Source organism: Marmota monax, unplaced genomic scaffold (assembly GCF_021218885.2).
Source record: "Marmota monax isolate L192 unplaced genomic scaffold, Marmota_monax_Labrador192_F-V1.1 WCK01_AAM20220418_F8-fsc00097, whole genome shotgun sequence".
Lineage (NCBI taxonomy): Eukaryota > Metazoa > Chordata > Mammalia > Rodentia > Sciuridae > Marmota > Marmota monax.
Window position 1 is genome coordinate 2,546,823 of NW_026694162.1, and position 26,541 is coordinate 2,573,363.

At 38.5% G+C, this 26,541-nt stretch overlaps 1 protein-coding gene across 1 annotated transcript; it reads right to left on the reverse strand.

Moving 5' to 3' along the window:
• Window positions 1–1,358: 1,358 nt before the first annotated feature.
• Arl14epl (ADP ribosylation factor like GTPase 14 effector protein like) lies at window positions 1,359–14,947 on the reverse strand. Its single transcript, XM_046465869.2, has 4 exons — window positions 14,835–14,947; window positions 8,005–8,122; window positions 6,265–6,404; window positions 1,359–3,294 (listed from the first exon to the last, which is right to left on the reverse strand). The coding sequence occupies exons 2-4, from the start codon at window positions 8,098–8,100 to the stop codon at window positions 3,072–3,074; spliced, it is 459 nt and encodes a 152-aa protein (XP_046321825.1). The 5' UTR covers window positions 8,101–8,122; window positions 14,835–14,947; the 3' UTR covers window positions 1,359–3,071.
• Between the last annotated feature and the right edge of the window lie 11,594 nt (window positions 14,948–26,541).

A 26,541-nucleotide genomic window follows, 5' to 3' on the forward strand; every position in this document is an offset into this window, starting at 1 on the left:
CACCCTCCACTTAACTAGAACACAGCCTGCATGGCCAAAACACTGAAGCCTTGCTGATGTACATGTTCAAAAGTTTCCAAAGTAGGCATCATTCACTTTCCAGAAAAGCAAAGCAGTCTATAAAGGAAAAAGTTAAATGATTTTTCTGTGATCAAACATCCCAAGGTCTATATATGCAATGGATCTAGGTGGTTATAATGGAGGGTAGACACTAGAAGGGGGGCAGCATAAAGGATTGTTTTAGACGCTATATGGAAAGTCTTCCAAATTAGATGCAAAGTTGTCATGCAAATTGATGTGATATGGCATTGCATAAATGCGCTCAGGGTGACTTGTCTAAATCCTTCAGTGTGCATCAGTTTATATTTAAATGACCTTCTGTAAAATTGCTTTCCTTACAATTTCTATACATATTCATGAAGACACACTGTCAGCACTGAAAGATAGCCAAGCAGAAAAGAGAAAAATCCTATTACACTAACAAGACAATTTCCTTGGTTAATGTAATCAGATAGTACAGCTGCACTTCTTGTTAATCTGAATTTAGTTCAAATAACTAAAGAGCTTTATTCACTCTGTGATAAAAATTAGACACTCGCAAAGCAAGTTTCTGACAATTCAAATAAATTTATTTTTGTAATAATCATTTAGTGCAGGAGGCCTTTTTAAAATGCACCGAATTAGCATTAGATCAAGATGAAATAAATCTGATTTATAAAAATGCACCTCATCAATGTCTTGCTAGGTTTCCACACAAGTATCATGAGATGTCTGCTTAGTAGTTATGCATTTTTTTACTTTATTTTTTGCTTTACTAGGAAAACTTACCAACCTAATTTGCCAATATACTTTTTCAAACCAGATCATTTTAAGCCAGATTAATGCTTAAGACTGAATGATAAGAGGGGACAAACGGGAAGAAGACTTTAATGCTAGTTTGCCTAGGATTATTTTTATTATGAAAAAAGGTGACTGATGATATAAAACAGCGTTTCCCCAAGTGTTCTGATCATGAGACTTACCAAGGATGCATGTTTAAAAATAGTCCTGGAGGTTCTGATTCCTGAGACTTACAGGGGGACTCAAGACTGTATATTATGAAAAGAACCTAGAAACATTTTAGGATGAGGCCATTTGGGAAATCTGTAGTATCATGAAAAGAATAGTGGTCTACTCTTATTAATGTTCAAAACCCCAGGTTGCCAGCTCCTCTGTGTCCTCACCCACCTCATTATATCTGAGTAGGTCTAAATGTCCTCAGTTGTAAAAAGTTTAAAAAAAAAGGCAACAAAAATAAGAAGAGTTTGATTGAATCCACAAACTTCATGAAGACTGGTGGATTCCACTCACTGTTCTATCCTCTGTACCTAGTCTGCTGCCTGACGCAAAGCAACCTCCCTTGATGTTTGTTGACCACGTGACTATTTAGTTGATCTGCAAGGTTTCTGTTAGCTTTAAAATGATGTAATTCTAAAATAAACAATAAAGCAATTCATTTGTTCCACTATTTACAAATTATTAATTACTCTCAGAATAAAAGAATGCATCAACTGAAAAAAGACCCCTACCCTTTCGTCAGGTGGCGAGGTTGCACATGCCTGGTGACCAAGTCAAGGATGTGACTTGGGTAATTTCACCTCTTATCTTCCTCTTAAGGTTGTATGCTTAAAAGTAGTGATGGAGGCAGTTAACACACTGTTTGGCTCACAGTAGATGTTCCATAAAAGTAAGCTGAATCTGGGCAACCCAGCAAATTCCATATAGAACAATGCCAAAGAATAAGTGTTCTTGCTGTGTGGACAGAAGTTCTGATTTTTAGGATTTTTGTTACTTTTATCCTAAAACATACTGTGAAGTAACAAGTTCAGAATTGTTAGAAGTCTTCGCTAGCACATGTGTATAGTGCAGAAACAAGTGTTTTTGAAACTAATTGTGAAGGGAAATTAAATTCTGAAAACTCTATTTATAACATTTCAAATTCACTACAAAAGCAAAAGCTTTTATTTCTTTTTAAGAATTTATTAAATTACACATATAAATACTTCCTTTCATCATGTATCTAATATAACTTAGAGAAGTGATTCTCAAAGGGCGGTCCCAATCTCAGTTGTACCAACATCATGTGGGACCTATTACAAATGCAAATTCTTGAACCCTGTCCCAGACTGAATGAAACAGAAACTCTGGGTGGGGAGGCTACAAAATCTATGGAGGAACAAGTTCTCTGGGTGATTCTGATGCACAGAAAATATGAGAACCACTGACTTAAAATTAACAAGATAGTCAAAAAATGGATTCAAAGAAAGTTGAATTCAGCTTCCTATACTATGATGTATCAGAACTGAAAGGGCCACATCACGTTCCTAGTGAACTACTTGGAAACGTACAAAAAACTTTTTTTTTTCATATATGAACTCAACTTTCCTCTCTCTGAAAAGAAAAAATCTTGAAATACTGATTCCGGAATTAAAAATGTAAACTACCACTTTTAGAATATTCAAGTCCTAATTTTTCAATTTTTACAAATAAAATGCAAATGTGTAATAATATTACCAAGCATTACCAAATTTAGTTTTAATTGTTGAATTTTTAAAAAATGAGTACGCAGTTAAAAGACACAGAGGCTGTTTTTCTTCTAGTCCAAATGCCAATTCTGATTTAGAATTAGTGATGCCTAAGATTACAAGGATAACTAGACATGACGAATTTATGATTCTATGTTCTGTGTAAGACAAACCTCTCAGCAACAGAGTTCTGAAAATCTTTAAAACTGTATGCTCTCAGATATGAAGAAGGAGGGAGAGATTTTTAATTTGAAGGCAACGTAGAAATAGGGGTGTTGGGGAGAGATTGTGATCCATCCACTGTCACATTCTTCCATTCCGAGCTAAAAAATGAGAGAAGACCAAAGCTTATAGAATCATTGCCCAGCGAACACTCTTCCGCAGCTGGAGAGAACTCTAGTCTTACGGATGTTTTTCCAACATTTTGCCCAAACCCCAACATTTATCCAAAAGAAAAAGGTTGACTTAAAAGAAGAAACAAATCAGTCCACAAGAACTCAACAGCTCCTAGTCAGGAACATTAAATGGCAGTGAGCTGATGACCTCTCCAGATTCGGTGACAATGGCATCATAAACCCACCGTCGGTTGCAGCGGCACTCAGGCCCACACTTGTTGGAGTTACATTTGGGGCAGGGGTAGAAGCAGCCCAGGCAGTTCTTCTCTAGGCAGTCACACAGGTCAGCATCATTACAAATTAGCCTGCCACTTTTGTCATACTTCTTCATAACTCTGTAAGAAAAGAATGACATTCATATGACAGTACAATTGTCCTCAACATGGAGAATAAATTAATGTGCTGTGACTTCATATACACAATCCTTTCAGTCTGAGTGAACAGCACCTTGGAAATGACCCAGAAACACTCCAGAACAGTAGGTGGCAGTGACGTCATGGGAATTTCAGTCAATATGTGATTGAACCATTTCCAGTGCAGCCAGCTTGTCATGGAAAGTAACTCTTCATTTTCCCAGCATTGCCAGGGAACATAATAATCCTCAAAGAATTATGAGGAATAAGCTGACTAACACTTCTTCCTATGTTACAATTTTTTCTTTAAAATTTAACTATTCTTGATGGAATTTCCCCTAAGAGATTATACTCTTCTTTCTGATATTTTTGCAATTACATTTTTTAATGACTCAAAATGAGGACTATCAGTGAGTACGTCAAAATCATTTAAATAAGAAAACTCTGCCACTGACATTCTACAGGTGCCACTTCTTTCCTTTCTGATGTCTTTTACCCAGTGGGAAGGGAGAATGCAGGTGACAGAGATGATAGGACACCACATCATAGGTTCTGAGTGAAGGCAAGGTACTCTGTACCATGAAGACCACCAGAGTCCCCACCCTGCTGTAGATTCCCATGTTTTCTGTCAGTAACTGCAACATGGCCAAGGGGCAGAGACTTTCATGAGAATTTCACCATCCCCTCCAAACCAAATCATTTTGAAATATGTAATTCCAACCAAGCTATTGGAAAGCCTTAGATAACAAAAACACCTCTATACGACTCAGATTCATTATTAGCAGTTGAAGTCCAAAAGGCTGGCCCTTTGTTGGTGTGGTCAAATTATGTACCTGTGTACCCTTTGTCTCCAAGCTGGCAAAACACCTGGCCTCTTCCTCTTCAGTGAGGTAATATAGCTCCACCCTGTCCCCCTTTCCTAATAAAGCATGGGTACTTGCTGCATGGTGTAACACTTCCGCAGGGTTGTCTGAAGAGGATTTTCATCTAAGGTATGAGACCCTTCCCAAGCCCCACAGGAAATTCATACAAAGAGATGTAAATTTTACTAAAGAACTGATAATGAGTGGGTGTTCCTAAAACCAACGGAGAGTGTCTGTCCTTTCCTTGCTTTGCCTGAACTTAACACTCCCTAGCCTTTAATCAGAAATCAAAATGAGTTTATGGTTTCCTGCCCATATGATACAATCACTCATAAAATTCTCAACTACCCTACATATAAAAGTGTCTAAAATACACATGCTCTATGGATAGATAATTATACCTTTGAAGTCCTCCTCATGTACTACTCATTACATTTCTCTATGACCACTCCAACAGGAACTGCACCTTGATATAAAGATGATGTGCTTTTTTTACTTTTAGTTAAGCAATGTATGGATGTATCCCCAAGCATACTGAGATATTTCTTCTATAATTTGCTTTTTTATCCTACTCCATGATGTGAGATTCTTCCATGATGGTACAGATTAGCTTTATTCAGATATTTTTACTGCTACATGTAGCCTGCTCTATGAATATAGCACAGGTCATTTATATTTTCCACTACTGAATGTCATTTGAATTATTTACTCTTTGTTTTTGCTGTTACATTGCTGCCATGAAACTTCTTGAACATGTCTCCCCTTATACATAATAAGACTTTGCCAGGATATATACCAAGGAATGAAAATGAGAATCATAAGACGCATAGGAAATGCCAAGATGTTTTTAAATAGTGGTTGTACCATTTAACATTCAATTCATGACCCAAAGCTTCATCAACTTTGATATCATCATACTAAACTCTGCCTATCTGGAATACATGGCCCTTCTCCAGAAGGTACTGATGAGGTTTAGTATCCACATTAGCTTTATCTTCTGTGAAATGTTGGTTCACTATTTTCTTTATTTTTCTATTATGATGTTTATCTTTATCTTATTTACTTCTAAGAGTCTTTAAATATCTTAGATTCTGATCTCTTATAACTTTTTCCACTTTGTGATTTTTCTTTTGTTGTTTTAAGGGCATCTTTTAATGAGTATATGTTATTAATTTTTAAAAATATATATGTTTTTTTTTAGTTGTCAATGGACCTTTATTTAATTTATTTATTTGTATATGGTGCTGAGAATCAAACCAGTCACACATGCCTGGCAAGCGCTCTACCACAACTCCAGCCCCATGTTATTAATTTTAATGCAGTTGAACTTATCAATTTTTCTTTTTGGTTTGCTTAATGTGTGTGTGTGTGTGTGTGTGTGTGTGTGTGTGTGTGTAGTGAGGATTGAACCAAGGGCCTCCTTAATACTAGGTAAGCTCTCTACTGCTGAGCTACACACCCAACTAGTTTCTACTTCTGATGCACTAGCAATCTTAATGATAGTACTGCACCCATTTAATATTCCAAATTCACTCCCTTGGTGATATTATTTCTCCTTCTAAGGATGCATCTTTGTTACTTTTAATCACATTTCCTACTAAGCTATTACTATAATACAGGGCTTTTTATTTTTAATTGATTTCTTGTTTCAGATTATATTTGCTAACTTCCAGGAATATGGAGTACTATTTTAATTCAGATATTTTTAAATCATAGAAGAGGCAATCTAATTAAAATCAAGGAGAAATGGAGAGTTTTATTTCTATTAGTATAATAATAATAATAATAATAATTATTATTATTATTATTATTATTATTATCATCGTCGTCGTCGTCAGGTACTGTAGATTTAACCCAGGACACTTTACCACTGAGCCACATCCCCAGCCCTTTTTGTTTTTTTATTTTTGGACAGGTTCTCACTAAGCTGCTTAGGGCCTCGCTAAGTTGCTGAGGCTAGCCTCGAACTTGTAATTCTCCTGCCTCAGGCTCCAGAGTTGCTGGGATTACAGGAATGCACCACCATACCAGGAGAGACCCTGAAAATTTTATAATCCCACTAATAAAATAGAATGAGTCATGGGCTTACTTGTGTTTCACAGAAAAATATTCATTCATCTTTGACATCCGGGCTTTCTTCTTCTGCTGCCTTGTTTCTGGGTTGAAGTCTGCTACCTGTGGTCCAGGGTTTTGAAATGCCAAGCATTTTAGCTGCCTTTCTATTTGTTGCTGAGAAACAAACAAAATGCTTTAGTAGTAGGAATTATATCATTCGTTTTGCCTTTCCAAAAGAACTTTCTGTGACTTTAATCATAATGGCATGAAAGTATATTTGTTTTATGTAGAAAACCCAAAGAGTTTGACCTGATTACATTTCAAAGATGACATAAATAGTCTCAAATTAGGCTATTACTTCCAAATAAATACATAATACAAAACTTACACAATAAAAATGTAAAAAAATAATCATGGGGAAACACAAAACCTCTTTTTACATGAAAACCACAGTCAGCTTCATCTAAGGTATGAGACTCTTCCCAAGCCCCACAGGAAATTCATACAAAGAGATGTAAATTTTATTATAGAACTGATAGTGAGCGGGTGGTCCTTTCCAAATAGGATGAAGATGAATATCAGAAATAGCATTTTATGATGGATAAGGATGAAGGAATAATGGTCCAGTGGTCCTTCCTCAGCTATGAGCAGACGATGCCTATGTAAAGTCTCAAACCAATGAGGACCCACAGTATGCTCAGCCCTACCCTCCAGGTCTGGGATGAGTTTTAGGACTGCCTATTCTGGGACTGTGGACATCACTAGGCCTTCACGTGAGAGCGTAGCCACCTGGAGGACCCACTCTTAGTCAAAGCCAGATTTGAATAGAAATGTCTTGCTAGAATTATTTTCTAGGGTGTTAGGGGAAATTTTCGGAAGTCTTTGGGGGGTTTTTGTAATTAGAAATTAAATGAGGCCTAATTGGGAAGAAAGCAATCAAATACTTCAATCAAATACTGATGACTTAAAAAAAAAAAACATGCAGCACACATATCACGAGGGAAGGGAATGCTCTCTTGAAGGATTTTAGGAGAAAGTAATCTGGGTATCCCAAACATGTAGGCTGGCATATACTTGGAAACACTAAACGTGGAGACAAAAGGACAGTTTCCATGTAACATGAGTAACAGGATATCATAGGCTCTCCTACAATTTATTTAATATAATAGTTTAGGCAATCTAAAATAATATGTTTCTTTGAAATTTTCATCTTAGTTGTGTATATGTGGGTTTGTTTTACAGATCTGAGCTTATGTAACAGCTCTGCACTTAGGTACAGCTACGAAATAGGTAACACCTAGTACTTTCTAGGTACTAGGTGCTTAGCTCTTGCAAGCTCTGCTGCTTGCCCGTGGTGTGCCTTGAGCAAGTTCCTACTTCACTAAGCCTCAGTTTCCCATTTTGTAAAATGGGGCCAACAGTACTATCTTGTGATAAGAATTAGATGAGTCAATATATACAAAGTTTAGAACCATGACACAATGAGACCAAAATAGAGGTTTGTTCAATTAAAACACTTGAGTATATATTTTTTTCAAGTATTCTACTCTGAGGGTGAGATTTTATTGCATACAAAGAACATTGGAATAAAAATGAAGGAACGTGAGAGGCAAAGAGGACCTGTCAGGTGAAACCAGTCCAACAGCTGGCACAGAGACCCATCTGGTGGAGTTCTGACTGAACCCACCTTTGCACTAAGTCCACCAGCATCTCAGAGATCCCCAAGTTTGGAACTCACCAAACAATATGGAATCATAAAATCCATGTATCATACCAATTGCTTCTGTCCAATTTGACAGTTTTTCTCTGGAGAACTTCGATCTGTGGGTCTCTCTCGAGTGGAATTATTTTTATCTGATTTCTCAGTCATTTCCGATCACTAAAAAAAGTAACTGAAAAGAAGCAAAAACATTAATGTCATATATCCCCAGTAACTTTTTGAAAATCTCATCTCCTCCCAGGGTTTCAGCTGTCACCTCTTCAGTCATCATTCCCAGGCTACCTTTAAAAGCCTTGACCCCCTCCAACAAGTTTTCTGACAAATTTCCTGTGTAATTTGGGCTAAATGGGAGGTGAGGGGTTTTCATAATACCCAGTTGCTAAAATGCCTGTGGTTTGCTTCAAAACGCTTCAGTATACATACCATATTCAATATATATGCAGGGTGTGTGTGTGTGTGTGTGTGTGTGTGTGTGTGTGTGACTTCTGTGTGACTGAGGTATAGCCCACACATTGCTGATGCTGAATGCATAGTGCAGTGTTCGTCTGCTGTGCTCTATCAGGAAACACCATGCTCCAGAGGTCTCCACAAGCCCTGCCATTCTCCCTACTTACCATCAGCTACCATGCCGACTACCAGGTGCTATTTCTCCCAAAGGAACCTAAGAGTTATGCTCTACTATGTTGACATGGGTCATTTGGCATCACATCTCTCCCAGACAGCTGGAAATTCCATTTCTATCACTGGACCTCATTCTCTTTGAGTCAAGGGTCAACACCTTTGTCTGTATCCTCTGTATCCCACTTTCTAATTCCCAACATTAGGTTAGGAAGGAATGTTGATATTTCTTTTCTGATAGTCCTAACACTAGTTCTTCCTTTCCAGTCTCTATTGAGTAGTCTACCCTGATGATAATAGTAGCAGCAGCAGCAGTGGTAGTAGTGGCATTACATTACCCTTGACTAAGGTGACCTCAGCTTCACTAAATTTTAGACAGCTTTCTTCCTGATAATAGAACCCTGACCTCTCTTTCCTTTAGAAGCATTTACTTAAGAAAATGTGCAATTATGAACTCTTTCTTTTTCCCTTTGGATTGTAAATCTTCTCCCATTTTCTGTCATTTTATAACCCATGTCTGTCTTTCTCAAGTACCTGGAAACTATCCCTTTGAAATTGAATCAAGGAAGATAGTGCCCCTTTCTCCCCTGTCTCCATCAGAGGATGGGAGTCTAATTTTGACTAGGTACTAATTAGCAAATACAAGTAACCTAGTCACAAAGACATTTACAAAATAATACAATGTACTTGATGCATCCCATTGTCCAATAAACCCCTTTCTGTCTTCCATTTCTTTTCCAGTAGTTGATCTCAGCCCTTGAGAACCCACCACCCTTTGTTTCAGTGGAGTTAAGTTCATACTGAGTTCTGGTCTCAGTCCTTTATTATGACAGCTTCGAATAGTCTTCCTTGCCTATTTAAAAATTATACTTTGTCCAGAGTAATTTTTACTTTGACACTACCACATGCAAGTTTTCAGATCTGATCAAACATTCCTGTTAAGTATTTTTCAAACTGTTAGAAGATAAAATCATATGAAGATGTTTTAAAAATCATAATTTCCTTGATGAATCCCAGACTTACTTGGGCTATCATTTTCAGGGGTAATCTGTATCATTATAGGCTCTCCAGGCAAATTCCATCTTTAGGTAGTTATGGGAAACATTAGGATAGGGAAAGTAAGTATAATTTTATCTACCCAGTCTTGCCATTTGATCCTAAAACTATTGTCCACACTTTCTTCCTGCCCCTAATTCATCAAATACATTCTGGTCATGTTAACATTCCTGAAACAGAAATTTATTTGTCTTCCTATTAAAAGACTGCAATAATTCCTCTTTGCCAATAATATCCCACCATCATTGGTGTATATTAGCCAATGTCTATCAAAGTGTTCTATACCCTACCTGCCTGAGCTCATCACTGCACATACTTACACTTGGGCTAACAGCTACCTGACTTCACTGCACCCATTAGCATCTCTCCACCTCTTACTTATCTGAATCTTTCAACTTCAAACTTTGGCTCTCTGCCTCCTAAGAGGCCATTGCTTATCCATGAATCTCTCTTTTAGACTCTGTGTGGAACTTTTCAAGAACATATCCAAAAAGGGGTCCCAAACCCTCTAGTTTCTTCACATAACATTTTTTCTCCTCATTGGAAAGATTATGAGCATCTTTGTAAGCAAGAACTTTTCCTGAAATGGTCTGGGATTTAACTGCACTTCATGAAATGAGTATCTTATGCAAACCCTCTGCCCAAGGCACTTTAAGTCCTTTGTAAAATGTAGGTTTCCAAAAAGATATGAGGAGAAAATTTGCTACTTTGCATTTCAAATAATGCAAAAAAAATTATAATATAATTTCAACGGGTACTGAAATGTAATTGGATTTTATTGTGAGCCCAAAATATTGGTCTTAGGAAAAGTAATTAAAAGGTTCAGAATTCTCTCTTTTCCCTTGTTTGGTATTCCTAAAGCAAAGATTTTTAACTGGACAATACAGGTGGACCTTGAACTTGGATAAGTAAAAAAAAGACATATTTGTTTCCATTAATCTGTAAGTGAAATTCTGGCATTTCCTTCTATGATAATGTAACCAACATGCCTCAGTAGTGTTAGCAGTATCTGTGACCTTGTTGAGTAAGAAACCATAGATTTTATTAGTCAATTAGAGTTGCTGTGTATATACAAATTTTCATTAATGTTTATTACTTATTTAAAATTGTTATAGTTCTTAGACTTGATATTAGATCTTATTGTTTGGCTATTAATTAAGTGCATGTTATTATCATAACATTTTTTTATAAGAGAGAGAGAGAATTTTAATATTTATTTTTTAGTTTTCGGCAGACACAACATCTTTGTTTGTATGTGGTGCTGAGGATTGAACCCGAGCTGCACGCATGCCAGGCGAGCGCGCTACCGATTGAGCCACATCCCCAGCCCTATTATCATAACATTTTGATAAGTGTATTTTAAGCTAATTAGTTTCCTTTGTAATCTTACAGACTTTATATTATATCCTTAAAAATATCATTCTGGGAAATAATCCATAGATGTCACTGTTAACCTAAGGAGTCCACAATACAAAAAGAAGATTAAGAGTCCCTGCCAAGGGGCAGTGTAATCAGCTGCCATCATCTCCACTGCTCTTGGTGATGAAAATGACATTTCCCAGCTCAGGGTCATTCAGGCTGTGGAAGATGCTCATCTCCAAGCACATGACTGAAGGCCATGTAGCATATCCTGAGTTACTGCATTTGACAGGGATGCAAAGAATGTGAAATCAGTTTGACAAACTCTTAATTTTTCCCTAACATTTTGTCAGATTGCTTTTAAATGATAAAAAATAAGGTCCAACACAAAGAAAGGAGGCTCCCCCAAGTGGCCCATTCCTAATTCCTAGCACACAGACTCCTAGAGGAGCTAGTCTAAGAGTGGTCCTAAAATAAGGCAATTAGGTATCCGTGTGGGGAAAGAGAACACGTAGCCAGAATGGAAATCATCTGCTTCACTAAATACATTGAGTAGGTTAGCTTTCATTTTTCTTCACAAAAAGACAATCTTCCTGGCCAAGACTGATGGTACATCACTATAATCCTAGCATATTGGGAGGCTGAGACAGAAGGATCAGAAGTTCAAAGCCAGCCTCAACAACTTAGGCCCTAAGCAGCTTAGTGAGACCCTGTCTCTAAATAAATACGAACTAGGACTGGGGACATAACTCAGTGGTTAAGCACTGCTGGGTTCAATCCCTGGAATTAACAAAAGAATAAAGAGGAGGAGGAAGAGGAGGAGGAGGAGGAGGAGGAGGAGGAGGAGGAGGAGGAGGAGGAGGAGGAGAGGAGAAAAGAAAGCAAGCAAGCTAAAGGAAAGAGTTCCTTAGTCTACATTTGGACACAAGCCCCTTTCTCCACCATGAGCAGGAACCTGAGTAGCTCTGGAGACATGTTGGTTGTTACATTCAGCTTGATCTACAGTCAGTTCCCTTTTTATATGCAAGTTCCTGCTTCCAGTAGGTCTTTAGCTTTCTTACACCTTTCTCTATCCCCAGCAAGCCCAAAGCTAGTACACAGCCAGTGTTCAATGTCATGTGATATTATGCTTATGGTACATGCTACATGCCAAGCACTTTATTGAATTTCCTACATATATTCCTTCACTGAATTTTCACAACAATCTGTGAAATAAACAGTAGATATTATTTTTCCTATTTAACACATGAGAAATTGAGACCCCAAAAGATTATTTAGGTCACATAGTCACTAGTAGGGTACATGAGTTTGTCATATAGACTTGTCTGACCCCAAATACTATGGTGTTTTCAGAATATTACACTGATTCAAGGTTTGATGATGATCACCATCTCTACATATGATGTTGCTGAGGGAGCAATTGTAATTGATGTCAGCCACACAGAACCTTTTCAAAAAGAAGCATGGGAAGGGACTGGGGAGGAGGCACTTCGGACACCTCTAGTTACTCCCTTCCCCTCTTCTGCAGCAGCACACAGCTAGGAGAAAATGCTGGGCAAAGGTTTGCATCTCAGCCACATGAACCACATCTGACTTCAGGGTTGGGTTCTGAAGTCCAAATAAAAGAAAGTCACTTTTACAGTCACCTTGGGCAGCTTTAACAGAAAACTATAAATTGGGTAGCTTAAACACAGACAGCTCTGGAAGTTGGGAAGTTCCAGAGCAAGGTGCTGACTTATTTGATTTTGGTAAGAGCTCTCTTCCACCTTCGTTCTAAGTCCATTCATGGCCTTTAATTGGTGTATGGAGAGACAGTGATGGATAGGATCTTTGCCTTGTGCTTCCTATAAAGTCATTCATTAATCCTACCAGATTAGGTAGGACTACCTACCTACCTACCCTATAACTTCTTTTTTTAATATTTTTTTCTAATTGTTGATGAACACTTATTTTATGTATTTAAATGTGGTGCTGAGAATTGAACCCAGCACCTCACACATGCTCAGCAAGTACTCTACTATTGAGCTACATCCTCAGTCCATACCCTATGATTTCTTTATTTCCTAAAGGCCTTATCTCCAAATCTAGTCACATTGGAGTAAGGTTGCCATCCTGTAGATTGAGGGCAAGGCACAATTAGGTCCATGGCAGTCATAAATACACTTAAATGACTATTTAAAATTCCTTCTAAAAAGTGCCATGCTTTTGAAATAGCTCTCCAAAGCCAGACATTTCTTCAGGGATGGAATAGATCATTGTTTCTTAGGTTGAGCATGAGATAAAGTAGTTGGCTTATGCACTAGGAGCCATGATGACTAAATTATCTATGATGGAAAGATGATATTTACCTTTAAGCCTCAGAATTACACAGCCTGGCAACTTGTACTCTTTGTGTAAGATTCAGGAACAAGACCAGAGGAAAGCAGGCCAGATCATTTCTATCCCAACCCTCACTGTGAGACACAGACCATCAAGGGAACACCAGGCAACCTAACTCACACTTTAATCACTTATACTCATCTTTAGGGCACCCTGGCATGTATTGTTGATTTTATGTAAACTGATTGTGTCTTGAGTAGGATGAAATGAGTAGCCCTCCATCATGACCCCTAAGAACACTACCAAATTACCAAAACAAGAAAGGTATCCAGCTTAATCTCTGGCCCAAAAATTGGCCTCTATTTTTATTCAGGAGCAGATAAAGCCATTTATTCAGAGACACTATGTGTAAAACATCTCTGGAAAACTATTTAGAAACAAGATACATAGACATTCATAGCAGACAAAAGTATCAAGCTATATTAATCTCATTCTGTCTCTACCCTTAGTTCCTGTAGTTGCTGAAAATGATGGGTCACTGAGATAATTGACAGCCGAGTCAAATCCCACTGGGGTGTATTTGGTAGAGACACAACACTGTGCAGGTAGCCAATTAAGTCCTTGCTTCTCCCTCCCAGCTGCATCAGCTGTTTTCTAAGCCACAAGATTGCTCAATAACCTATAAAAGAAAAAACTCTCCATTGCCATTTGTCCACAAAAATTAAAAGTAATTTTGATCTAATCTTTCTAGAGTGTTGTTGGATGAATAAGTTTATTAATGCTTTAGAAACAACTGTTTACAATAGCCATAGATTCCTAGAAACACTGTTAGAGCTGTATTTTCCTGTACCCTACATACTACTCTCTCTCTCTCTCTCTCTCTCTCTCTCTCTCTCTCTTTCTCTCTCTCTCTTTTACAAACACATCTGTGGCTCAATGTAAAATAATGTAAAAACACAGATGGTTTATTTTAAATAATTTGAAAGTACTCTTAGCAAGAGAAATTGATAACCCAAAGAACGCAATAGTACCACATAGTTTCTATTGCTAATGATTTGATTGCAGCAAGCTGGTATCACTTCAAATCTGGTATCTTTTCAAGGGTCCTTCTGGATCAGTTATAGGTCAGTTTCTATAGTTCAGGGCCAAACTACGCCTTATTCATAATATGAATGGCTTGAATCATGCTTCAAATTCTTCTTTACAATTTTAAGGATTATGAACAAAAAAGACCTATCTGTTTACCCTGCCCCACCCAATGCAGATGGAGGAGAAGAATACTCTCTCAGGACACCAGAGGATTAGGCCATTTTTTGGCATTATCCTGATAGATGTCCTTGAAAAGTATTATCTCAAATACTCAAGTGTGGAAGGTTCTTTCTCCTAGATCCCTACCGTGCTCCCATGCTCATTTCTTAGTTTTCATCTTTATATCATTCCAAGAAAGGAACCCTAGTCATCTTCTGTTCTTAACCACAACACATTAATCTAACAACATATATGCAAGGTCAGCATTGGGTGGCTTGTTTTACCTCTTCTTTCTCCATCAACCTCAGAGGGCACCAGGTTTAAAATGCATCATTTGTGAAGAAGTGACTTTCAATTGACAGCCACATTTCTACTGCTCCCTGCTCCTTAGTAAGAGTCACCTGGTAAAACAAAAGCAGTGGGGTGGTAAAGAGAAAGTGCACATACCTTTAAGTTGGATGAAAAGAAGGAAGGAATACTGCAAAGAAAGAGAAACTGTGCTGCTTTATTTTCTTTGTTTTGCTGGGAAACCATAGAACCCTCAAGGGAAAAACCATAGGGCCTCCAAGGTGCTTCTACAATTTAATACTTCATAATCATGGTCGGGGAGGGGCGAGTGTGAGCATTAACTCGTTCTTCCACCAGGAGTCAATTCTAGAACGCTTTGGAATCAGTTAATGATAGCTGTTTTCTCTCCCATCTTCCATTCAAAATAAGCAACTAATCTAGACCTAAGTTTTGGCCATATGGCTCAATCTCACCTCTGAACTTCAAATGTTTAATATTAACACCAAATTGCCCCTGGATTAGTTTTATATTTCAGTATAAGTAGCACACTGTATACATAATCAGCTAAAAATCATGTCAGGAAAAAAAAAAACTGTGGTCCCAAGAGAAAACTAAACCATGTTTATAAGCTGTGTCTAAGAAATGTATTAATCTCTAAATTACAACCCTCAAAACATTGTCCTCTGCAACCAGGATTCAGATATTGTGTTGTGAGTCATTAAAACCACTTTGCTGTCAGGTTAATACCAGCCCTGTTAATTTGTGAATTATAGGGTAAAAACCATCATTCCATTCCTAATTACTTTTGCTGCAAGGAACAAGGAAAAGAAATAAAATTATCAGTGAAAGGAGCTTGCAATCTGTCTGGCAATGATGCAAAATGTTAAGGTGTTTCCAAAGAGGCAATATCTTTTACTTGAACTTGACATTTATTAAGGCACTTCTGTATTTTGGGGTACATTTTAAATAATCAAAAGTGTGTTCCTTCTTGCAAATAAAGCATTAATAAAACTCCAAGCAGGTAAAAATCCTACCAGACTTTTCCATAATCACACTCTACAAAAACATATTCATTGGCCAAGTTTTGGCTTTGTTCTTACATCGTCAGCAGAAGTTACTATTCACCCATCTGACTCCACAAGATGCTATAATAACACTGAGAAAGATGGAACATCAGGGGCCAAGTGCAAAAGCTTTTAAAACTAGGTGGAGGGAAATCTGCTAGAGGGTAAAAATGGCAACCAACCAAGAAAAGTACCATTAAAAACCTTCTTAAAAATGAAGGTGCCAGGCTGGGGTTGCAGCTCAGTGGTGGAGTGCTCGCCTTGCATGTGGAGGGCACTGGCTTCGATCCTCAGCACCACATAAAAATAAAATAAAGGTATTGTGTGTCCATATACAACTAAAAAAAATATTTTTAAAAAATGAAGGTGCCACAATAGCTAAACTAGGGAACCAACCTAGGATGTCCTCCAACAGATAAATGGATAAAGAAAATGTGGTACATATACACAATGAAATATTCGTCAGCCATGAAGAAGAATGAAACTATGGCATTTGCAGGTAAATGGATGGAACTAGAGAATATCATGCTAAGTGAAATAAGCCAATCCCCCAAACCAAAAACCAAATATTTTCTATGATCCATAGTCGGGGGTAGGTAAGGATGAATAAAGGAACTTTGGATTGTGCAGAGGGGAGTGAAGGGAGGGGCGGGGCTGCGGAGAGGGGAAGGACAGTAGAATGAGACATTATTACATGTATTATTACATGAATAATGTAGTACATACATTACTCATGTATGATTACACTACTTGTGTGACTCTGCATCTTGTACAGCCAGAGAAATGAGAAGCTGTGCTCCATTTGTGTACAATGTGTCAAAATGCATTCAACTGTTAGGTATTACTAACTAGAACAAAATTAAAAATTAAAAACAAAATGAACATGTTGAGGTTCATAAGGACTACCTCTAAATCTGACATGTACCTTTCTCCTTAGAAGACCAATTTCATTTGTTCAATTGCATTGACTCAAATGAATTTAGAACTATATTTTAAATTATCATAATGAAGATGCTAAGCAATAATGGTACACCACAGTATTCAAAGTTGTAACTTTCTATTATTTTTCAACTTAAATGTCATACAAAATGATTATCCCATGTCATTTACAAACTTCTTAAGCATAACCTTATAGTTTTGAACTATTGATTTAACTGGTGAATCTTCTGAAGAACTTTATAGTGCTATTAAAGATTATAATTTCATTTTAAAAGATAAAATGGTATTCTTCAGAAATAATAATGCCTCATTAAATTTTCTAGTCTAGAATATATTGCACCTTTGAAATGACTTATAGAGAGACTATATATTTTTTCTCTGTAGACATTATCAGGTTTGTTAGAGAATAAGTTGAATTAATATAAAATTGGTTGCTTTTTCAAATAAAGGATTCACATGCTAAAAGCTCCTCAGTTTATCTATTAATTCTGAAAGTAAAAATCTTTTGCTTATGAATTGTATTATTTTATCAGTTCATAGCTATCTGCATATTAATTTGTAATATACACTGTACTTTAAGTAACCCAACTTATAAACTTATTCATTGTAGTATTGTTTGCAATTGCAAAATACTAGAATGCCCATACATAGGAGAGTGGTTAAATACCTATGGTAAATCCACACATGTACAACAAATAAGGAGTACTATGCAGCTGTGAAAAAAAGGATATACCTATGAAGTGATAGTGATTTCAAAAATATATTTTAAATAAAAATGCAGAGTATAAAGGTATATTTACTGTACTTAGGTTCCTCAACTTATGATAGGCTTATGTCCCAATAAACCAATTGTAAGTTAAGAAATGCACATATGGCTGAGGGTGTTGCTCAGAGGTAGAGCACTTGCCTAGCATGCAAAAGGTCCAGGATTTGATCTTTAGAATTAGAAAAATACAGGAACTAGACCTAACCTGCTGAACATTGTATCTTAATAATAGGGTACATTGTATAGTTTTTTTCTCCTTGGGATCACACAATTGGCTAAAAGTCTTGGCCAGGAATGCTGCTATTCAGCATCGCAAGAGAATATGTCACATATCATTAGCCTAGAAAAAAACAAAATCCAAGACCTAAAGTAAGCTTTCTATGCAGCTGTGAAAAAAGGAGATTCCTGAGAAGTGATAGTGATTCCAAAAATATATTTTAAATAAAAATGGCATTATCACTTTCCCACCATCATAAAGTTGAAAAATCATAAGTTGAATCATTGTAAGACAGAATTGTCTGTATATTACCCTTATGTAAGAAAGAAGAGGATATAAGAAAATTGCTACTGTGGCCAAATAATTTTAATAAATTTGATATGATGTGGGGTGAAATAATTAAAAAGTAACTGGCTTTGAGAGCCATGAGCATCTATAGAGGGCTGCAGTAGAAACATTCTAGTTTTATCTCCTAAATTTTAAAAGTCTTCTTCAGAAGCTATTGAATAGCTCTCACTGGGCTTATCCAATTCTCTAACAAGACCCCATATTGTCTGGATCCTATGACTGCAGGCTCACTGTGGGTTTTGTTGGTTAAGCACTATTCTGCTATGAACCTGTACTGAGTTGCTCTTTTCCTAGTGGGGACCCGGGTGTAGGTCCAGAAGCGCATGGCGCTGATCGCCTCAGCTATCACAGTAGCTCTGGAGGTATCAGTTGGTGTGACTGAATCATTCACTCACTTGGCAAGCATTTAAAGACCAATAAGACATGGTTTCTCTCTTCAAAGAACTCTCAGGTCTACTCCTAGGAGATATGTAATCAAAACAGTACAGGATGTGCAATGCAAATGTTCAAGGCACGGCTGGACCAGTGGAGAGCTTAGGACTGGTGGTGGACTCTCCCTGGGAAGACTTGCCAAGTAAGGCTCCCCAGAGGAGGTCTACCCGAGAGCATCTTCCAAGTGCATAGGAAAAACCCAGATAGGGAGGGAGCAGAGAAGGCATTCTGGATACGGGAGCTGCTCTAAGTAATGACTGAAGGTAGGGAGAAGCCTACAGAGTTCAGAAAGGTTTATTGGGGATGTGAGGGGTTGTCCTGGCTATGATAATGCTAAATCCCAAAGTGCACCGCAAGAGCTTCTGTGAGATAATATAGACTCTAAAGAGTCAGCCCAATGACAAAATTAGAGTGGCTGGCTGGCAGATGAAGTGAGACAATGAAGATGGAGTAAGTGTTGTCAGGACCTCCAGCAGTTCCATTTGGAAAATCATTAAAATTGTTTCACACAACTTCTAACCTAAACAGTGAGTGGTATATGATTATGATATGCAAGTTAATAGTTTTACATCAAATAATTGAATTATTTTACCATTACTACTGTTATATTTGCAATGACTCTTACTATGGTGGCCATTACTATTATGCCAATATTGGGCTAGTGGTATGAGTTTCTGGTATCACAATACACCTATTGTTTCATGGAGTACCTCCCCACTCTCAGGACACATTTTTCACTTGCTATACCCAGATGTGCTCCTTTTACTCTCTCTTCCAGGAATGCCTTCTGTCACTCCTTTAATGAAAACTACATCCATTTGTTACATAACTAAAGCTTTAAAATAGGTATCATCTTTGACACAGCAATTCCTCTTTGTGGAATTTGTTCTGAGGAAAGATGAAGATCTTCATAAAGATACGCACACGCAAATACAAGAACAAATATTGTATTAATTACTAGGTTGTAGAATTGTTGAGAGTCAGCATTTAGGTACCATTTTATCAAACAAAATAATACAGTATGATATTACCACTAGAATGATATTGTGGTGAATTGTTATTGTGGAAATATATTTATTTGCAAAAAGGAAGATCTATACACTTTATTGATCAGAAACATCTGAGAATGTAGAGGATTTAATTTTTTTCTTTGTGAGAAAGTTTTGGTAGATTACATTTTTTTTCTAGGAATTTAAATATTTCTCCAAAGTGTCCAAACTTATTAGCATGAATTCACCCACCATATCATTGTGCTGTCATCTAAGTCTGTAGTATCTATAGTTACCTTTTTTTATTCGTAATTGTTTATTTGTGCCTTCTCTCTTAGAGATTTCTCATTAAAGAACTTTTAGTTTTGTTTTTCTGCATATTATGTTTCTCATAATTTTCAGCAGATTTTATATATTGGGGTATGTTCTGCTGTCTTAAAAATATAGGCTTAGCTCCTTAGTTTGCATTCCTTTCCCCCCACTAATGTAAGTATTTAAGGATAAAAGATATATTATTAGGTCCTGCCTCTGCCAGCCCAGCTTACTTTTAATCCTCTCTCCTTTTATCATATCTCTGTTATTGATTTTACCTCTTGCTTTCAAAGAAGAAATGTTTACTCAATGTTTTCATTCCATGGAGAAGTTTTTTCAATATTCCCTTCTGCTTTATGGTATTTTTGTTCTTCCACATGTTCTTCTCTTTGTTTTCCCCACTATTTTGAAGAGGGCCATTCTGGTCCTTTCAGATCATCTGTGATCTTTGCAAGGAGCCCATTCTTACCGGAACAGGTTCTTGTTGGAGGAGGAGGAGAGGCAGGCCTGGGGCTGGGGGTGAATGAGCTGGAGAGAGTGAGCAGTTAGGTGGGTTGAATTTAGGATTTCCCACCAACCCCTGTTCAGGACATAAGTCTCAACCTGTGACTCATTCTCCCTATGGGTGCATGGTTGAATCTGGGTGTCTGAGTCCTCTTGATTGATCAATACCAGCAGCTTCATAGTTGATTGCTACTGGCTCTCACCCTGCCACCATAACAGGAGGTTGGGTTATCCATACGCTTCCTCATTCTGCTCCATTTCCTCTGTACCCCATGAAGTCTGTCAGCCCAAGGGTCCCATGGAAAGCCTGTCTTGGGGTTTGCAATTCCAAGTAAGTTTGCAGGTTTGGCCTTGCAGGGTGTGCTAGTTAATTTTGGAAGGTTCTGCATTTTGTTAATGATCCACAGACCCATATGTTTGCGCTCAGATTTCTTTCATGGCTGGTGCCAATTTCCACTTTATTTAGAAGTAATTATTCATAGACGGTGTTTTTCAGATTGTGCTGTTTTCTCAGGTGCACTGAATTTTCATCTGCTTCACACCCTCCATATTTATGAGGCCAACTTCTAACCCTAACCTGGTTTCTCTTCCTTCAGCTATTCATATCTTCACATATTGCTACCATTAGTTATCCTCCTTAAAATTCATATTTCTCTGTGCCATTTTCCTCCACCACAACCTTTGAGGTACTTTGCGATCCTCAGCATTTTTCAGGCCTTCTATGACATCACCTAATGCTACTTTCCCAGCCTCACGTTCACTGCCCACGTCCATTAACCTGACACTAACTGACAGAATGTGCTCACCTCCAGCACCCAGGTACAGTCTCCTCACAGTGCATGTCTAGAATCGTCACTATGAAACCCTCCCCATCACCTGCCCACTTAGAATAAGCACCCTGCTTCTATGTTTCTAAGCTTGTTTAGAGTTTACAGATAAACTTCCCCTTATCTGAGGTTTCTCTTTCCAGTTTCAGTTACCCTGGGTCAACCAGAGTCTAAAGATATTAAATGGAAATTCCAGAAATAAACAATTTATAAGTTTTAAATCTTACACCTTTTTGAGGAGTGTGATAAGATCTTGTGCCATTGTGCTCCCTCTTGCTCAGGACACGAATCACCCTTCTGTCCAGCATATCCATGCTGCATAGCCATCTCAGTTATCGGGTCAATTGTCATGGTATCACAATGCTTGTGTTCAAGTAACGTATAGGGTTTGGTACTTTTGGAGATTTCAGGCATCCACCAGGGGTCATGGAACATATTCTCCTATGATAAAAAGGGACAATGGCACTTCTTCACATTTTTTGATTTCCCCACCAGAAATATATCACTTCCAGGCAGGATACTAATATCATTTAAGTTGAGCACCACAGCAACTAGCAAGCTCGTGCTTGTGCATATCCACCAATAAAAAGGATCAGTGACACATTTTTTTCACTGGGAATACAGTAACTTAGTGATCAGTTTTCTGTGAGTCTGAGCATGTAAGTAGGTTTTCCACAACCTAACCCACTCTGCTACCCTTACCTCTCCTTCACCTTCGCCTCTTAAATTGGAACATAAAGCTTCTGCTATGCATGAAAGGCAAAGGAAGCCGGAAGGAACAACACAAAAGGGACAGAGAGCAGCCCGACTCCATGAACTTCATCTGAAATGTGTCCCGGGCTAGGGATGTGGCTCAAGCGGTAGCGCGCTCGCCTGGCATGCGTGCGGCCTGGGTTCGATCCTCAGCACCACATACAAAGATGTTGTGTCTGCCGAAAACTGAAAAATAAATATTGAAATGTGTCCCATGTTCCTCCTTTTGCCATAACCTGAATGTAGCGCTGATCTCAAATTTGTATTTAAACACAAATGAAAACCTATTCCTGTGTGTTAGGAAATACTGTTAGATCTTAGTAGTAGATATCTCTGAGTTTTTGTTTTATACTTTCTGTTTTCTATGTTTACGCATTTCCTATAATAAGCATATATTTCACAATTTTTAAATATCTTAAAACATGCTTCTGTGACTAATGCATAGTGCAGCAGTCTTGTATGTGCAGAATAAATATGTCCAGCAGATGGTGCAAAAACCCCAATGAAAAAAAAATAAAGAACCTTATTTCAAGCGTTCTTTTTTTACATGAGAGTAGAGTATATTTTGAAATATTATACATGCATAGGATAAGTATCACTTTTTCCAATTAGGATCCCATTATTGTGGTTGTACATTATGTAGAGTTACATAGATCATATATTTATATATGAGGATAGAAAAGATATGCCCAACTCATTCTGCTGTCTTTCCTATTATTTCCCTCTTCTCTTCCATCCCCCATGTCTAGTCCAATGAACTTCTAATAGGAAGAGCACGTTTTTGTGTGACCAGAGATTAGCCAAAATGGAGATTATCATCTACAATAAGTATGATTCATCTATCTCTTCTTCAGTCAAAGAGGAGTCATTTCAGAGGCAAGTAAGGGGCTCTGTGAGACCTACAGAGGCTGCAGAGCAGGATGGTCTGCATAGGAAATTGCTGAGGCAGGAATAAGTTGCATGTTCATATGGCACTGAATCTAGAAAGGGTCTCGAAGACCACGTAGTCCACTGAGTTCTCAAACACTGTTAAACAAAGACATTTCTCTAAAAACACATCAGCACCTGAAACCCCAGCAAAAAATGTAGCTATCTTAACTGAACTGAGGCATGGATTACAAAAGCCACATGAGGACTTGTCTGTTCCAGCCCAGACCTGCCCTTTCAGTGGCAGATATAATTAAGAATTGACTATACATTTACAGACTCCAAAAATACTTCCAAGAGGTCCCTGGAGAAAACCACTAATGCAGAGCAAAACTGTCATTTTAATGTTAAAAAAGGGAAGTTAAAGGAGAGAGATTGCATATTAAAAATAGAAAACACATAAACAGCAAAAAACAACAACAAAAAAACACATTAATTGCTTTTAAAGAAAACCACCAACAAGAGATGGCGGCGAGGTGAGTGCATTGCCCCCGTGTGCTGCTTCACTGTGTGGGAGTATGACAAGTCAGGACGGCTAAAGGATATCTTGTTAGGAATTTCCAGCAATAGTGGGGTGCTCTGGAACCTGGAGGAAGGATTTCCATCGCACGAGGATTGGCTACGGGGACTCAAACGCGAGAGGTTTGTCGCACGGAGGGTAACACTGCTTATTCAGCAAATCGCCCAGCGGCTAGAGTCTGCAGCGCGCGCTGGGAAACGAGGAGATAGCGACGCAGGGATACAGCGCTGCAGTTTCTGCCAGCCGTGCAAGCACCGTACTCAGGGCTGAATTCTGGGTTCGAGACGGGGGAAGGAAGTGGTCCATCTCGGTTCTGCACACCGGTCAGACCACAGAGGAGGCCAGCAGCCACCATGTTGGAAAGCTGACGTCACCATACCTGTTTTCGACTGACCGCAGCTCATTCAGCCATAGAACAGGTAATTTCAGGCTGCGATTCGCCTGCGGCTTGCAGACAGATTGCTAGGGTTCAGTGCCTGGGTGCTTCTTAAAACCTGATCTTATCGGAGCGAACACCGAGCGCGGGCCGGCCGAGTTCCGGCTCCCGGAACCGCCCTGGCCCAGGGCTGCGGAGCCTGCGGAGGTTGCTTCTTGGACCCTGCTCCTATCAGAGCATACACCAAGCACTAAGCGGCCGAATTCCGGCTCCCGGAACTGAGCCCGCGGGGACTGCTTCTTGGAGCCTACACTTATAGGAGCTTACACCGAGCACGGAGCAGCCGAGTTCCGGCTCCCGGAACTTCCCTGGCCCGGGGCTAGGAGCCCACGGAAACTGCTTCTCGGTCCGGGTCCTGTTGAGGGCCGGTCAGGACTCACCCATTGCTTTGGTTGCCCGGCAAGGGGAACGAAATGCTGCCATTCGCATAGGATACCAACATGGCAGAGATCTGATGTCATCAGAAAGCGGCGGAGGAGAGTACTTCATCAATACCAGCGGCAACATAAACAGTTGGTCTCCTGGTAGGGGGGGTGAGGCACAGACACCCGAGTCTCCTCAATTTGTCGTCGAGCCAGAGGGGAGGAGACGGGCCGCCGCCAGCGCCCGGAGCAGGCCCAGTGGCTCACCAGCGTGGTGACCGCGTGACCCCAATTGGAGAGGGGGCGGAGCGGAGCCGCCACCCGCACCCGCAAGAAATGCAGGAAGCAATAAACCAACTTAAAAACTCAATGGAGAATACTACCAGCAGAGTAGAACACTTAGAAGATAGAACATCAGACAATGAAGACAAAGTATTTCAACTGGAAAAGAACATAGACAGCTCAGCAAGACTGTTAAGAAACCATGAGCAGAACATCCAAGAAATATGGGATAACATTAAGAGACCAAACTTAAGAGTCATTGGGATACAGGAAGGTACAGAGCTCCAAACCAAAGGAATGAGCAGTCTATTCAATGAAATAATACGAGAAAACTTCCCAGACTTGAAGAATGAGACAGAATCCCAAATCCTAGAAGCCTACAGGACGCCGAATGTGCAAAATCATAAGAGATCCACACCTAGACACATTATAATGAAGATGCCCAACATACAGAATAAGGAGAGAATTTTAAAAGCTACAAGAGAAAGGAAGCAGATTACATTTAGGGGTAAGCCAATCAGGATAACAGCTGATCTTTCAACACAGACTCTGAAAGCTAGAAGATCCTGGAATAACATATTTCAAACACTGAAATAAAAGGGGTTCCAACCAAGAATTGTGTATCCAGCGAAATTAAGCTTCACGATGGAAGATGAAATTAAAACCTTCCACGATAAACAAAAGTTTAAAGAATTCGCAGCTAGAAAACCATCTCTTCAAAACATCCTCGCCAAAGCATTACAGGAAGAGGAAATGGAAAATAACAATGAAAACCAACAGTGGGAGGTAGGACAGTAAAGGGGGGGAAAATAATCAAAGAGGAAAACAAACCATGTTTAGTAACAGAAATAAACAAATATGGCTGGAAGAACAACCCATATCTCAATAATAACCCTAAATGTTAATGGCTTAAAGTCACCAATTAAGAGACACAGGCTAGTAGAATGGATCACAAAACAAGACCCAACAATATGATGCCTACAGGAGACACATTTGATAGGAAAAGATATACATAGGTTGAAGGTGAAAGGTTGGGAGAAATCATATCACTCATATGGACTTCGGAAACAAGCAGGAGTGTCCATACTCATATCAAATAAAATAGATTTCAAGCCAAAGTTAATCAAAAGGGATAAAGAGGGACACTACATACTGCTTAAGGGAACCATACACCAACAAGACATAACAATCATAAATATTTATGCCCCAAACAATGGTGCAGCTATGTTCGTCAAACAAACTCTTCTCAAGTTCAAGAGTCTAATAGACCACCATACCATTATCATGGGAGACTTCAACACACCTCTCTCGCCACTGGACAGATCTTCCAAACAAAAGTTGAATAAGGAAACTATAGAACTCAAGAACACTATTAATAACCTAGACCTAATTGACATATATAGAGTATACCACCCAACATCAAGCAGTTATACTTTTTTCTCAGCAGCACATGGATCCTTCTCAAAAATAGATCATATATTATGTCACAGGGCAACTCTTAGAAAATATAAAGGAGTAGAGATAATACCATGCATCTTATCTGATCATAATGGAATGAAACTGAAAATCAATGATAAAAGAAGGAAGGAAAAAGCATACATCACTTGGAGAATGAACAATAGGTTACTGAATGATCAATGCGTTATAGAAGACATCAAGGAGGAAATTAAAAAATTCTTAGAGATAAATGAAAACACAGACACAACATATCGGAATCTATGGGACACATTGAAAGCAGTTCTAAGAGGAAAATTCATTGCTTGGAGTTCATTCCTTAAAAAAAGAAAAAACCAACAAATAAATGATCTCATACTTCATCTCAAAATCCTAGAAAAAGAAGAGCAAAACAACAGCAAAAGAAGTAGAAGGCAAGAAATAATTAAAATCAGAGCTGAAATTAATGAAATCGAAACAAAAGAAACAATTGAAAAAATTGACAAAACTAAAAGTTGGTTCTTTGAAAAAATAAACAAAATCGACAGACCCTTAGCGATGCTAGCGAAGAGAAGAAGAGAGAGAACTCAA